Source organism: Solanum tuberosum, unplaced genomic scaffold (genome assembly GCF_000226075.1).
Source record: "Solanum tuberosum cultivar DM 1-3 516 R44 unplaced genomic scaffold, SolTub_3.0 scf00331, whole genome shotgun sequence".
In the NCBI taxonomy this organism is placed as follows: Eukaryota; Viridiplantae; Streptophyta; class Magnoliopsida; order Solanales; family Solanaceae; genus Solanum; species Solanum tuberosum.
Window position 1 is genome coordinate 350,743 of NW_006239253.1, and position 15,904 is coordinate 366,646.

Below are 15,904 nucleotides of genomic sequence, written 5' to 3' on the forward strand. Positions count from 1 at the left end.
ATTATTCCCTATTATTTGTTTGACATGATCCGAGGGTCTTTTGGAAACAAACTATTAGTTGACATGTTTTCTTCATTGTCGTCTTTTCTTTTCATTACTACTATGATTTGTTTGACTTGATCCGAGGGTCTTTTGGAAATAACCTCTCTACTTCCACTAGGTAAGGGGTAAGGTCTGCGTACACTCTACCTCCCCAGACCTTACTTTGTGAGATTTCACTGGATATGTTGTTGTTGTTCTCAGAGTCGTAACTCAAAAGAGTTTGTTCTTTATTGCAGAGATTGGAAACAAGGTAAAAAGGATTGTGAAGCTGAGCAAGAGTATGAACAAAGGAAGTAGAGATGGGAACATAAGGAGAAGAGCAGAACTTATCCAACTTGTTGATGATCTCCACAAACAATACCAGTCCCTCTATGCTAAGTATGAAAATCTCAAAGGAGAAGTAAAGTATAATCTTTGTGCCAAAGCCGGGGACGATGCTGCATCTTCATCTTCTTCAGTTTCAGATTCCGAAGCATATCATTCCCCGTGGCAGTTTGCTGGCGAAGGCAGCTCATACTTTCCGAACACTACAAATCACGAAAATGCTAGTTTGGACTTGGATTCATTACCTGATTCACCAACATCTTCTGTCCAAGAACCAGAATCTCGAGATTTTTTCAAGGACTTGAACAATCAAGGCACAGAAAATAGCATGACAGACAAGTTGATAAATAAATCTGCCTGGTTGAAGGAGAAACTAACAGAAAAAGAAGAAGATATCTTGTCTCTTACCAAGAAATACGAGGTTCACGAGAGTGAGAGATTGGCTGAGATAAAGACATTAGAGGATCAAATTGCTATGATGAAGATTGAGCTTGAAACCTCATGTGTACAAAAGAAAGAACTTGGAGAGAAGATTACGTGCAAGTCAAATGAATTTAAACAAATGGAAGCAGCATTTCAAGATAAATCAGATCAATTTTCTAATCTTCTTACAAGATTTGAGGAAAATCAGACCAACTCAAAGTCGAAAATTGATGATCTAATGGCACAGGCAAAGTCTCTGCAGCAAGAGTTGGACTCTTTACATACTGAAAGGAATGAACAGCTCAAGTCCTTCAAAAATCAGAAACGCGAGCTGGAGTTGTCACTGGAAAAGAAGTGCCACGAGGCAACTGTCGAAGTTAAGGATTTAACCGAAAAGATTAAGTTTCTGCAGCAAGAGCTGGAAGCCACGAGTCATTGTAAATCAGAAGTAGAAATGTCACTCAAAGATAAAAATGAAGAACTATCCGAATGTCATCTCCAGATTGAAAATCTAAAAGAGAAACTAACAAGTGCCTCTTTGATTGAGAAGGAGACATTAAAAGAGAATGAAGGCTTACAAGTACATGTAAAAGACTTGAAATTGGAGGTAGACTCACTCTGCAGCCAAAAGAGTGACTTGGAAAAGCAGATAAGGGATATAAACCGAGAAGCTTATCGTTCACAGTTAGAAAAAGAGGAGCTAACTGATAAGATGAAAGAATTGGAAACCATACTATTAGAGAAGAAACAAGAGCTGTCAACTCTTCAAAAGAAACATGAGGTCTACGCGAATGATATGTCCAATAAGAATTCATCTATGGAAACACGAATCAACACTCTTCAGCAGCAGCTACGAACCGAGGAAACTGAAAAAGTTCTAGTGCAGTCACAGCTTGAGAAAGAGAAACAGAACTCTTACAATAGCCTTACTCATATGGAAAAGAAAAACATCGAATTGACCATGAAGATCACAGATCAGGAGAAGTCAATAAGAGAAAATGAAGATATTATAAAGAAGCTGAATGAGGAACATAGACAAATGAAGATCAGGTTAGAAGATTCCAAATCAAATTTGCAAAGTGCTGAAAGGAAAATAGAAGAAATGACCGAAGATTTGCGTAAGAAGTTTGAAGATGGTTTGAGAATCTTGAGCAGGAGGATCCGTGTGGCAGAACAAATGCACCTTGAGAACAAGGAGTGGTATCAAAAAACAAGAGACTCGTATGAGAAAGAAAATAATGATCTAAAAGAGAAAAATGCAAGGCTACAAGTTGGGGTTCGAGGCATTAAGGATATAACATTGACAGCAAACGATACGTTGGCTTCACTAGACACAGTAGCTCTAAAATTTGAGGAGTGTACTGGTCATTTCTTTAATCGAATGTCGAAGGTTTCTTGTGAGCTGAAATTTGTAAAAGATTGGGTTATGAGGAAAAACAAAGCAATAGTACATGTACAAGATGATCTAGACTGCTTACTTGAACAGTTGGACGTCAAGGAAGCCGAGATATTAGTGTATAGAGAGAAGGTTTGGAAATCAGACAATAAGGTTAGAGAATTGGAGAAAATGATCAAGGAAAAAGATGATAGTACGTTGGCTCTCAAGGAGGAAAAGAGGGAAGCTATTCGACAATTATGTATCTGGATTGATTACCATCGAAGTCGTTCTGTTTATTACCAAAAATCACTTTCTGTCTTTGGCAGCAGAAAGAACCTTTAGGATTCTTCATCAGTATATAGTTGTATGTCTGTCGAAAAATCATGATCAAGGTGGAACAACTTCGACATGTTTAGTGTAAGTTTTGATTTCTCTTTTGTTGTTATAACAAGCAGTAGTAGGCACTTGTGAATTATCATCATATTTAGACAACTTCTCATATGTCATGGTTGTCCCTTGTACATATGAATGTGTGATATAACCAAATTTGTTATTAGTCAATACAATCCTATTTCTTACTTTATGTGCCACAAAAATATTTGGCATCTTACGCGGCTGGAATCTGGATTAGTTGGGGTCGCAATGCAGATACCAGCAACCGAGTGGTAAACTAAGAAGAATTAGACAATACTTTATTCTGTTGCTGTGACTGTTGCTTTAGCTTATTCCTAATACTGAAGACTATTATATTTTTTTTCTGTTTTGTTCGAGATTTGTGACCTTATAATTTATTAACATAGATTGAAACCTGTGCAGATTATACAAGCAACCAATTTAGTCAACTTAAATTGAGGACTTCTAGATATGTGTGAGTATTATTTAAAATTTAAACAAGCTCACAATCATGTGCAGCTCTGTGTTAGATCTCAAAAGAGAAATTCCGTCTGTTTCAATTTATTTGTCTGGTTTTGACTTGACGCGGAGTTTAAGAAAGTAAAAAAATGCATAGATAGCTTCTGGTCTTAAACATGTCACGTGGAGAATTGTCATAAAAGGGAGAAGACGTTATTTTTGAAATGGACTAAAAATGGAAGTAAGACGAACACATTGAAACGGAGGGAGTACAACTTAATAAAGAAATGAATCATGGTACTTTTTTCTTTCTTCAGAAAAGGAATTGAGGTTCTTGGTATTGAACTGCCATGGCAAAAGATCAAACTGGTTTTTCCAGTTTTCGCTTTTGTTGCTGTATTCTTGTTTTTCTCTTTGCCTTGTCATCCATTCCTCTCCTCTACTGGTCTTGTTTCTTTGGTTATGGATATTACTATATCCAAACGACAACGAGCAACGAAAACAGATCAACTAATCTACTAAGATTCCCGAAAGCTTGGAATCATCTTGACTTTTCATCACAACCACCTCAAAAACTCCTTAAAATTGCTCTGTTTGTCAAGAAATGGCCAGATGAAAATCAAGCTGGAGGACTTGAACGACACGCCTTAACACTTCATCTCGCCTTAGCCAAACGAGGCCACGAGCTTCATATCTTCACAGCTTCATCCTCCAACTCATCATTTCCTTTATATCCACATTTCCACATCTCGAGGCCTACTGCTGCCGGATATCTTGACCAAGCTGTTGTTTGGAAGCAATTTCAAGCAGAGAACGCGACAAAAAGGCCCTTCGATGTGATTCATACAGAGAGTGTAGGCCTCAGGCATACTAGATCAAAAAACCTGAAAAATCTTGCAGTTAGCTGGCATGGAATTGCCTATGAAACTTTACATTCTGATATCATACAGGAGCTTCTCCGCAATACTACTGATGATCCTGTAAAGTCACCTGCTTTGTCTGAAAGAGTGAAGAAGGTTATTGAAGAGGTAAAGTTTTTCCCAAATTACGCTCACCACGTTGCCACGAGTGATCATGCTGGAGATGTACTTAAAAGGATCTATATGATCCCTGAAGAACGCGTTCATGTCATACTAAACGGTGTCAATGAGGAGATATTCAAGCCTGATGTTTCAAAGGGCAATGCTTTTAAGTCCAACCTTGGAATCCCTGAATCAAAGTCCCTAATCGTGGGGTTAGCCGGGAGGTTAGTTAAAGATAAAGGACACCCTTTAATGTTTGAAGCCTTACAACAAATTTTCAATGAGAACTCAACATTCAGGGACAATGTCATTGTACTGGTTGCTGGAAATGGTCCATGGGGTACTCGATACAAAGGGCTCGGATCGAGTAATGTGATGGTTTTAGGACCATTAGAACAGGATCAACTAGCAGGATTCTATAATGCAATAGATGTATTCATAAACCCAACATTAAGAGCTCAAGGTTTGGATCACACACTATTAGAAGCCATCCTAACAGGTAAACCTTTGATGGCAACGAAACTCGCCAGCATTACTGGATCGATCATCGTCAGCCAAGAAATGGGGTATACATATGCACCTACAGTATGGGAATTGAAGAAAGCTTTGTATAAGATTTGGGAGGATGGAAGGGAAAGTTTACAGAAGAAAGGAAGATTTGCTAGAAAGAGGGGTTTGAAGTTGTTTACTGCTACCAAAATGGCTGCAGCTTATGAAAGGCTTTTTCTTTGTATCTCAAGTGATGAAAAGCAAGAACACAACTATTGTATTTACCAACCTCAGTTTAACTGATGTGGTCTCTGTTAGGATCAAGCGTCAAACGCTTACCATCATGTCAAAAAGTATAGTTCATGCAACATGTTGCTTTTGGGGATCAAGCATTTACCATCATGACAAAAGTTATAGTTGACAGCAGAGCTAGCGCAACGTTATTTTTTAATTAAGTTCACCAAGCAAGCATCATGTTCGATTAGGAATGATGTGGCGTTAACCAAAAATCTAAAAGCTATATTGATAGAGAGCTGTGAGGTTTCCATAGATGTAATTTTTTGGTTTTTTTTTCCACCCCTTTTAAGTATATGTGATAGACCCCCTCTGTCCCAATTTATGTGTCACTATCGTTTTTTGAGAGTCAAACATTGTAAGTTTGACCGAAAATTTGCGCGTGGAATCTTCAACCTTTTTGAAATAAATTTATATATTTGTAAACTATGTAAAAAGTACTATAAGTCACAATAATTAGAAATTCAAAATAATTAAAAGATGTATAATAAATTTTTGGTCAAAGATAAAATTGTTTGAATCTCGAAATTCAAAAAATGTTACACCAAAGGGAGTAATTATTTTTATTTGGGAAAATGCATAAGTACCCCCCTAGCCTATGCCCGAAATCCCAGAGACACACCTAACCTTTACTAAGGTCCTATTACCCCCCCGAACTTAATTTAACTATCCCCCGAACTTATTTTATATGTAATATTCTACCCCTTTTTGGCCTACGTGGCACTATCTTGTGGGCCCAGTGCACGTTGACAATTTTTTCAAGAATAGTGCCACGTAGGCCGAAAAGGGGTAGAATATTATAGTTAAATTAAGTTCGGGGGGGTAATAGGACCTTAGTAAAGGTTAGGTGTGTCTCAAGGATTTTGGGCATAGGCTGGGGGGGTACTTATGCATTTTCCCTTTTTAGTTTGACACTAGAAAATACTCTTTAAGAAAAAATATTTTTTGACCCGAAAATCAACTTCAATAATCGATCTAGGATCTGACCCCGACATCCGAACTAAGACATGACTCTGATGTCCGTTCCAAAACAATTTATTGAGATATTGATCTAAAGTCAAAATCAAATGGAGGCCTTAAACTTAAATTGTTAATAACTTAAATTTCTTGCTATTGTGATATCAGTGGGTGTGCGACTGAGCCTTCCAAATGAGAAAGAAGAAAAGTGCGCTGCTCCTCTTGGCCCGTGATTTTTCCCCTTATTCAGAAAGATTTCCACGTAGAATTCTTAGTGTCATTATTTTTCAATTTTATTTTCTTTATTTTGACCATATATTATTTGTATTAGTCCGTTTCCCAACAATAATCACACCATCATCTCTTACTTTTATAGGTAGGATTACTCTCCTACCAATCTCAAGGGGAAACTACACAAGGACTCTTTACATGATATTGTATAAAAATGTATAGGAATATATATACATCTTTGATACATAATTATACATTCTATGCAGATTATACACCAATACCATTTCTTTATACAATGTTGTTACATTATATGTACGTATAAACGTTTCTATTGAATTTTTCGTTGTTGTCTATATAGTTAATTAAGAAGCCCTTTAGTATATACACAGATGGAAGCCTGGAATATAACCTCATAATTGTAAGGTTGTAGTAATATACACGGTATAAATATAGAAAGTATTAATAAATTTTTATTATATACACGATATTAGTACTGGTATAATGTATATCGTGTGTGTTTATATATACATTTTATTTTGAAAGTATTGCTGGTATATAATATTAAACGTATAATTTGTATGATAAATGTTTGTATCTAAGAATATAATTTTTCAAAAATTTTATATTAATAAATCTGAATACTTTAAGTATGATGATATATTAAAATCCTCTCTTTCCAATTCCACCAAAATAGTTCCTTTTGATTGCTAATTTAGAAATATAATGATATTATATCCATGAGAGAGAGGGAGGATTAAATTGATAAGGATCAAAATTGATCCCTTAATAGAAGAATAATTAATTACTTTCTAAATTATTTGTTATACTTTCTTCGATTTATACTATTTGTTGTTTTTAGTTTGGACACATCTTTTTAAAAAATTCTTCATTTCAAGAAATTGGAAGTGTTTTCACGAAATTATCATTAATTAAATAATATTAATTTAATATGATTTCTTGGTTTTGCAAAAATTTACTTATCTAATTAAAGGTATAGTTGAAAAAAGAAAATACCTTTTTGATTATGTAAAAACTAGTTTATTTTCTATTAAACATAAAATAAAAGGCAAAAAACACCACATAATATGGATCAAGAAAGTATAGTTAATAAATCTTTTATTCTTGAAATATATCAGAAGTAATGATATTTATTAAAAACATTCCTTAATTGGCAACTTACAACTTGAAATCTCAAAAAAGGATTAAAACAGGTGAAAATATTATGTACTTATATTTACTTTGTTTTTGCTTATATGATATTAGTGATAAAATAAGAGATCTAAATATCATTTTGCCCATTATTATTCAATTTAGGTAATAAAAATAATAATTATCTCAAAATGGCAAAATCTTTACAAATTTGACTCAAAATTTGAGATCTCTACATTAGTACAATCCATGTAATTATTGGCAAGTGGAATTCATTTTATTTCTATAATAGGTACACTGATATTAATGTCCTTCTATTTTTAAAATATGTCAAAAGTAATATGATTTTTTTACCATATATAGTTGAATTGAAGACATATAGGAATAATTTTTTTTAATCACTAGTATAAATAGAAGTGTAAAAGTTTGGAAAAAAAAATCAATTGTCTAAAAAGTTCAGAAATTGAAAATGAAGCAAGCTTTAGCAACATGTTTCATCCTAATAGCTTTTCTTTTTCTCACCTCAGGTATATATGCTAAGATTTAGTTTTTATTTATCGTGATTTACTGTGTTTAGGTGACTGCACCTTATTGTTATTGTTATGGTTCCTTATATATACTATCATGTTTTTCTTTTAATTACTGTTTTGATTTTTCTTGAGCCAACTGTCTTTTAAAAACAATCTTTCTACCTCTCGTAAAGATAGTGATAAGGTCTACTACACTCTACTCTCGCTAGATGATCCCGGCCCGTTTTGTGGGATTTTACAAGGTTTGTTGTTGTTTTTATTTACAATCTTTCTACCTCGTAAAGAAAGTGATAAGGTTTGTCACACTCTACCCTCCAGACCCTGCTTTGTGGGATTTCACAAGGTTTTGTTGTTGTTGTTGTAGGATAATTTTTATTTTACAATCTTTCTACCTCGTAAAGATAGTGATAAGGTCTGTCGCACTCTACTCTCAAGACCCCACAAGATTTTTTTTTTTGTAAGATAGTTTTTATTTTCATCATTTGTTAAATCACGTGTAATTATAAAATTTTAATTCAACAAATATTTTTGATGAATCTCACAAGTAGCTTTGTAAGGAGATTAGGTTCTTATTCCCATCTTTCATAAAGGTAGAGAGACGGTTTTCAACAGATCCTCGACTCATGTCGATGAGTAAGGACAAATTAATAGTTAAAGAAGTCAAATCTATTTATGTATCTATTTATTTAAATTGGCATTTCTAATGATTTTTTAATCTTTTTTTTAAGGTATGATTTCAGTTGAGGGTGCCCTAGTAAATATTTGTGAGAGATTAGTACTTGGAATTGATTGTCCAGTAGAATCACAATCAAGAATATGCCTAACAGAGTGCACTAAAATATCCCATGGTCATGACCCTTATGAACATTATTGTTTACAAGGTCAAGATTCAACTTATTGCTATTGTGAATGGGAAGCTGATTTCTGCGATTATGGGTTCGTTTGATAGAGTGCATTAATACGGTATAATTGGTGTACCAACCATTACTAGGAAAATATTTTTAAGAACGTAATAGTTTTTTTGTCATTTTTATTTTGCTAATAAGATAAATAGTACTATTGTTGTTGAAAGTGTTCGCAACACATATTGAAAGAATATTACATATCTATCGCGCATTAATGGCAGGGCCTTGCTCATCCGTGTTAAGAAAAAGACATGTACTTTAGACCCCCAAATTTGAGAGTCCTTATTTCTTAACAATAATAGATTATATTTATTTTTTTTTAAAAAGGAATACTATTAGTAGAAAAAGTAAACTTTTGATATAAAATGAAAGAATTTACTAGAAGAAGTTTGATATATTTAGAATATTGTATCTTATGAAAGATAATATAAAATAAGAATGGTTATATTATCAATTGAAAAAAAATATATCAAAAGAAATCAGTTATATAAAAGTTATTAGTAACAATTTAAATTTAAAACCTCCATTTGATTTTGACTTTAGATTACTAATATGCTTGAGCTGCCGCCCCTGATTAAGGGCGTCAACTTTCCTAAATTTCTTTTATGAGGAATATAAATATCAGCTTGTGCTAGAATCAAGATTAAAACAATTTAATCTTACATACTCCATCTAATTTGACAAAAAATTCACAACGATCTTTAAGAAAATTACACGATTTCTTCTGAGAAATAGATGAGCATATAAAATATTTTTTTGCAAATATACCCAAAGCAATTAAAAGAATAGCATCCCTTTAATTAATAACTTTTTTTTTGGTGAAACTTTAATTAATAACTTAACTGGGAACAAATACAATGCATACTTCTTCAAAATAAAAAGGGAAAATGCATAAGTACCCCCCAGCCTATGCCCAAAATCCCAGAGACACACCTAATCTTTACTAAGGTCCTATTACCCCCCCCCCCCCGAACTTATTTTATATGTAATATTCTACCCTTTTTGGCCTACGTGGCACTATCTTGTGGGCCCAGCGCACGTTGACAATTTTTTCAAGAATAGTGCCACGTAGGCCGAAAAGGGGTAGAATATTATAGTTAAATTAAGTTCAGGGGGGTAATAAGACCTTAGTAAAGGTTATGTGTGTCTTTGGGATTTCGGGCATAGGCTAGGGGGGTACTTATGCATTTTCCCAACTAAAAAAAAAACATATTTTCTAGAAAATCTTTTTCATTCACCAATCAAATATTAAAAAATATTTTTTAAAAATATTTTCTACTCACCAACCAAACTGGAGAAATAAAATGTGTTTAATGTCAATTTGACTTTCTCTACAAAGAGTAAGTTTGTCATATCACTGTCATTCTTGTTCAATAAAAACCTGACATATAATTTTTCAAGTTGAAAATGGAATTTTAACGGGTAAAAAGTAAATGTAGCTAGTTTTAAGGGGTAAACATATTTCTATGCATATTTTTTTTTTATTGTAATGTAATTTGTAAATATTTCTTACACTTTTTCATATCTTTTATCATTTACAAACATATAATTTCAAAATTGGATTGACTTTTGAGTCTGTTTGGATTGACTTTTGATTTTTGAACTTATAAATCAATAATCATATAAAGAAATCTTAGCTTATGACTTATTTTTATCATTTTAGCTTAAAATCAAATGCTTATAAGCATTTTTTAAAACTTATCTAAACATTTAAAAAAATGCTTAAAAACTATTTAACTCCAAAATATTTAAAATAAGTTCATTCGAATAGGCTCTTTAATGATATAAATGACAGCATACAAATTTTTGACCATTTGAGTGGATTTATTTTGAATTTATTATTGTTATTTTGAAATGTAAGTTATTGTAATACTACCACACTATAAGAGGGAATTCATATGGTAAAAGCATATGGTATTTGTGTCACGATCCAAAAATGGACGTGATGACACTCATCTTATCCCATCAAGACAAGTTAGCTTAAAACTCAACCTTTACAATAAAATGCGAAAATTTTATAATCAACTCAAAAATACCCCAAAATCTGGCTGTCACGTGTACAAGCTTCTAAAGTGTTACAACTGATTCAAAAGAAAAACACAAGTCTCAAATGACATTGTTTCTAGAATAGAACAAGATCATAATTAAGGAGAAAGGTCCGCTGAAATGACAAGCAGCTGTCTCACAAACCTTCACAAGAAGCCTCAGACCAGGAGAAGAGAAAATATCACATACCAACCCTATCAATACTTGAATCATAATATAATAACCAAAAATATAAAATTTAAACCGAATGCCTTAGGAACAGTAACATGAAACTTGAATTTTTTTTCCTTTGACACCCTTTATTCCAACCATGATTGGCTCATCATGGCTAATCATTGGCCCACCATTCTTATTAATTTAGCACCCACCAGTTACCATTAATTTCCAAAACAAACTCACAAACCCTTTATAACAAACATACATTAATCCACCTTAATTTCCCATCTAACTCTTAATGATCAATTCAAAATATTAACCAACAGAAAAACATATTTTATATCCTAGTACTGTTTCATCCGTCAACCATAATAATTTAATCAGTACCCTCTAATCCATAAATATATGTAAATAATATATGCATATATCTGTACACGAAAGGAAAAATTAGCTTCACATATATGTATTTATTATATACCTCAATACTCCTTCTTTCCAAGTCGCAACTACACGAAATTATGACCCAACAATTCTCAATCCTAATGATTTATTTTCCTATATGGGTCAAGTGAAATTAAACTAATTATAATTTAACCCATTAAGCATTAACTAAAATTAGTTATTTAATAATTAACCATCAATTAATTTACTCTAGTTAAATGAATATTTAAAATTTCCAAAAATGACCTACCGAATCATTACAATTTGGGGAACATTTTGGTTATTGAAGTTAAATTGAAGTAACATGATTGGCTGAAAATGAATATTACTATAGCTACAATATTAATTTAAAATGTGTCTTGATTAATTTATCCTTTTATTTAAGTCATTCCTCATTATTCATCAGCCCTTTAAGCAACTATTACAATTAACGATTTGTTTTTGTGTTTAACATTAGTTTATTATTTTCTCCATCTCAATTTGCTTAACTATTTTTTGATTTTATACGAATTTCAATATGAATATAGCATATCAAGTAAACAATCCAAAAAAAAAAAGAAAGATTATTATATTATTTACTCAAATTTGTCGAATTTTGAAATACAAATATTGAATATCAGGTAAGAAAACAAAAAATGAAGAAAGATTATAATACTATCAGTCTATCAACTCAAATTAATTGGACTAGAATATATAGTATTTCATTGCTACAAGTATGGATTATTGAAAATAATAAGACATGGATTTGGGCATTTCCCTTTAACCATTCATGTCAACTAAACGGGGGGATTGAAGGGAATTTTGTGAAGAGAAAATGGATTATGGGAGTGTGTGACTTGAACTATTGATTGGTCTGTGTAGATATATGCCTGCCACATGGGAATTCACAACCAAATGTGTCTCTTTGTTCCAATCGCCGTGTAAGCCCTATACAGAGGATAGGCTGGTTCGCTTAAAGAGAATCTTTTCTATGATCCGAATCATGTTGTACATGAGCAGGCTACGTAAGATCCAGTATAAGTGAACTAGATAAAAGGGAATCAAGATTCCCTTTTATCTAGTTCACTTACTCTTTGTGACTTCCATACAAATATGGATATCAGGTAAGAAAACAAAGAAAAATGAAAAAAGATTATAATAATATCAACTCAATTTAGTAGGACTTTTATACAAATATTGGATATCAGGTAAGAAAACAAAAAAATGAAAAAAGATTATAATACTATCAACTCAAATTAATCGAACTTCTATACAAGTACTGGATATAAAAAACAAACAAAAAAAGATTATAATACTATCAACTCAAATTAGTCATACTTCCATACAAATATTGGATATCAGGTACGAAAATGAAAAAAAAGATTATAATACTATCAACTCAGATTAGTCCGATTTCAATACAAATAATGAATATCTAGTAAAAAACAACAACTTGAATAAAGATTATAAACTATCAACTCAGATTAGCCTGATTTCAATACAAGTAATAAATATAAGGTAAGAAAACAAAAAATGAAAGAAATATTATAATACAATCAACTCAAATTAATCGAACTTTCATACAAGTATTAAATATCTGATAAGAAAACAAAAAAAAATGGAGCAAGACTATAATACTATCAACTCAAATTAATCAGACTTCCATAGAAATATTGACTATTAGGTAAAAAACTAAAAAAACAAAAAGATATTATAATACTATCAACTCAAATTAGTTGGACTTCCATATAAATATCGAACATCCAATCATTTGAATTGGGCGCCGAAATCAGAAGGAGAACATATGTACTGCGTATAAATAGACTATCAAATCAAAGCCAGCTATAGTTACTCTGTTTTCTGTCAATCACCAAGAAAGAAAGCTCTGTTTTCCATGGCTCCCAAGAAAGAGGCGAAGAAGGAGTCATCCTCAACCTTCACTCATCAACCCGCCATTGGTACTCGAACCTCTTCTCGCACTGCAAAACCCAATTTGGATTCTAATTCGGATCCTCAACAACCACCTGTCAATGTTGCTCCAAGCTCTTCTGGAAGTGGAAAAGCAAAATTGGGTTCTAATCCTAAGCCACCCAGGTCCAAGAAGGCAGAAACAAAGAATTCTGATGGTGGTGGTGGTGAATCTTCTTCAATGGGTTTCAAGAAAAAGGCGAATTCAGGGCCTGCCGCCATTGGTACTCAAAGCTCTGCTCGACAACGCGGCAAAGGCAAAGTGGAGTCTGATCCTAAGCCACCCAAGTCCAAGAAGGTAGAAACAAAGATTTCTGATGGTGGTGGTGGAGAATCTTCTTCAATGGATTCCAACAAAAAGGCGAATTCAGGGCCTGCCGCCATTGGTACTCGAAGCTCTACTCGACAACGCGGCAAAGACAAAGTGGGTTCTAGCATGCCTTCTGATTCTGTTTCTCAACCACCCAAGTCGGAGAAGGCTGAAACAAACACTTCTGAATCTTCTTCGATGGATTCCAAGAATAAGGCGAATACGGAGACTGCCGTCATTGTTACTCAAAGATCTACTCGACAACAACGCGGCAAAGGTAAAGTGGATTCTAACGTCCCTCCTGATTCTGTTTCTCAACCACCCAAGTCAAAGAAGGGCGAAACAACAAACACCACTGCTGGCGGCGCCTCTTCTCCCGCCGCCGCCCGCCGTCGCAATGAAATACCCAAATCGCCTGTTGCTCAAAAACCCATAATATCACCAAATACTCGTTCATCCAGTACCAAGATATCCAGAACAAGTTCTTATGAGGGAAACGCAAGAGTCTCTGGACCAGCCAAGAAAAGGTTAAATATGGAACCCTCCTCCCGTTCCGGTCGACGTGATAAAGGCAAAGCGAAAATGGTGCCTTCTGAGGAAAGTCCCTCTGAGGACAATGCGCCGGAAGATATGAAAGAGAAGAATTACCCAAGCATGTTCAAGCCAGTGAGTATAACCAGCTCTGAGGCCAATGCAGTGCTTGCTAAGCGGTTGCCGCTCAAGAAAAGGGCAGTTGTGCTGCCAACTTCCAGTGTTCTCACCCGTCAGGGCAAAGCCAGAATGGCAAATCCACAACCATCAAAATCCACAGCGTCCACTGCCGGCTCAGCTCGCCGGAGAAAACCCAAAACCGATTCTGATTCGACTCCTCCTGCTGACCCACAACCACCAAAATCCGAGAAAGCTAAAGCCACACCGTCCACTTCCGTCTCAACTCGCCGGGGAAAAGCTCAAATGGGTACTGGCCCGACTCCTAAAGGCAGAGCTTCCACTTACCGGGGCAAAACTGAAATGGGTTCTGACCCGACTCCACCAAGTTCCAGTACAAGGGGGAATTCATCAGTTTCAGCAACACCCAGGAACAAGACAACTGTGGAGCCTTCAAGCAGAGTGCTTCGAAGTGGTAAAAAAAACTGAAGGTCTGAGCATTTTCTGGGGAAATTACTCAATTGAATCATTCATGGGATTTTTTTTGTAATGAATAGTGGCAAATAGCATTCTTTGTCTGTTGAATTTTGTAGTAAAATTGAACATTCAGTCACCAGCTTATGCATATTGAAATCATAAATGAAAGTTTAGATTTGATTCAACTTCATGTTAATGAAGACTCTGTCAATCCGTTGGCTACTTATTATCGCATATTTTAACTCGTGTTTGATCATAGATTTTGAAATTTAAACTGGAAACTTGAAAATTTGAGCTTTTGAAGTTGCGTTTGAGGGGATAAATGATAATATGTTGCATAATAGGATTGTGAATGATTGTACCAAAGTGATTTTACACAATGAATTACTCCATTCATTTCAATATATTAAATGAATTTTTTTAACAATTCTTTATAGTCCAAAATGTGAAATTTTCAAATGTGTTGGTTATCTTTTTCAAAATTTAGTAATTTAAAAGAATTAAATCCCAAACTTATAAACTTCAAATTTTGAATCAAATCGTAAAAATGTTTAGACATTTGAGGTATATATGTACGTGAATGTTGTTTCCTTCTTTAAGCTTGTGTGTAAAATATGAACAAGTAAGGAATAATATTGATCACTAACTCACTAGGCAGGGGTGTAACAAAGAAGATCGACAAATTGCACTAAATCTATTGTTGTAATATGTTGTAAGAAGTTACCAACCGTGACAATAGTGTAATATGTTGTCTATTAGACATGAGTTTCAATTGTTGAACAATACCGACAATTTTTACCTATAAGGTAGTAGTTTGTTGCCAATTGAACAAGACTGACCTGTTCCTCAAAGTCCCCTGCAGAAGTAGTCTAAAGTTGTAACTTGTAAATGCAATAAAACCATGAAAACTCACCTATGCTTGGATGCATGTCCAGACATATTGTCACGACCCGATTTTTCAAGTCATGATGGCACCTACTATAACCCACCAGTAGGTAAGCCAACCCGTAACCCGGAACAACAAGTAATGGGTCTGAGGGTAGAAACTAAACAAGAGTAGACAAATAACAATATAAGCAGGCGGAAGCAAACCAAAAACATAAATACAAATAAAGATCCATCCCAGAACCTGGAAGTCACTAGTACAGAGCTACTAACAAAATGAGTACAAGTCCCAAAAGTGGACAACAGAGACTGGACTGTCTCGAAAGGAAAAAGACAAGTCTATATATACAGATGGAGACTGAAATAGTACAAAACGCCGTGTGCTCACCCCCGTCTCC

At 34.1% G+C, this 15,904-nt stretch overlaps 3 protein-coding genes across 3 annotated transcripts; all 3 read left to right on the forward strand.

Moving 5' to 3' along the window:
- The first annotated feature begins 285 nt into the window (after positions 1–285).
- Positions 286–2,572, forward strand: LOC102589282 (myosin heavy chain, clone 203-like). Its single transcript, XM_006360679.2, has one exon. The coding sequence runs from the start codon at positions 323–325 to the stop codon at positions 2,507–2,509; it is 2,187 nt and encodes a 728-aa protein (XP_006360741.1). The 5' UTR covers positions 286–322; the 3' UTR covers positions 2,510–2,572.
- Positions 2,573–3,369: 797 nt separating this feature from the next.
- LOC102589609 (uncharacterized) lies at positions 3,370–4,955 on the forward strand. The gene has a single exon (XM_006360680.2). The coding sequence runs from the start codon at positions 3,370–3,372 to the stop codon at positions 4,831–4,833; it is 1,464 nt and encodes a 487-aa protein (XP_006360742.1). The 3' UTR covers positions 4,834–4,955.
- Positions 4,956–13,112: 8,157 nt separating this feature from the next.
- LOC102589947 (treacle protein-like) lies at positions 13,113–14,633 on the forward strand. Its single transcript, XM_015314948.1, has one exon. It carries the CDS (start codon positions 13,113–13,115, stop codon positions 14,631–14,633), a length of 1,521 nt encoding a protein of 506 aa, XP_015170434.1.
- The last annotated feature ends 1,271 nt before the right edge of the window (positions 14,634–15,904 follow it).

Bases quoted from the DNA above. Each gene is read 5' to 3' on its own strand.
- LOC102589282 (XM_006360679.2), top strand. From the start codon at position 323: ATGAACAAAGGAAGTAGAGATGGGAACATAAGGAGAAGAGCAGAACTT.
- LOC102589947 (XM_015314948.1), top strand. From the start codon at position 13,113: ATGGCTCCCAAGAAAGAGGCGAAGAAGGAGTCATCCTCAACCTTCACT.
- LOC102589609 (XM_006360680.2), top strand. From the start codon at position 3,370: ATGGCAAAAGATCAAACTGGTTTTTCCAGTTTTCGCTTTTGTTGCTGT.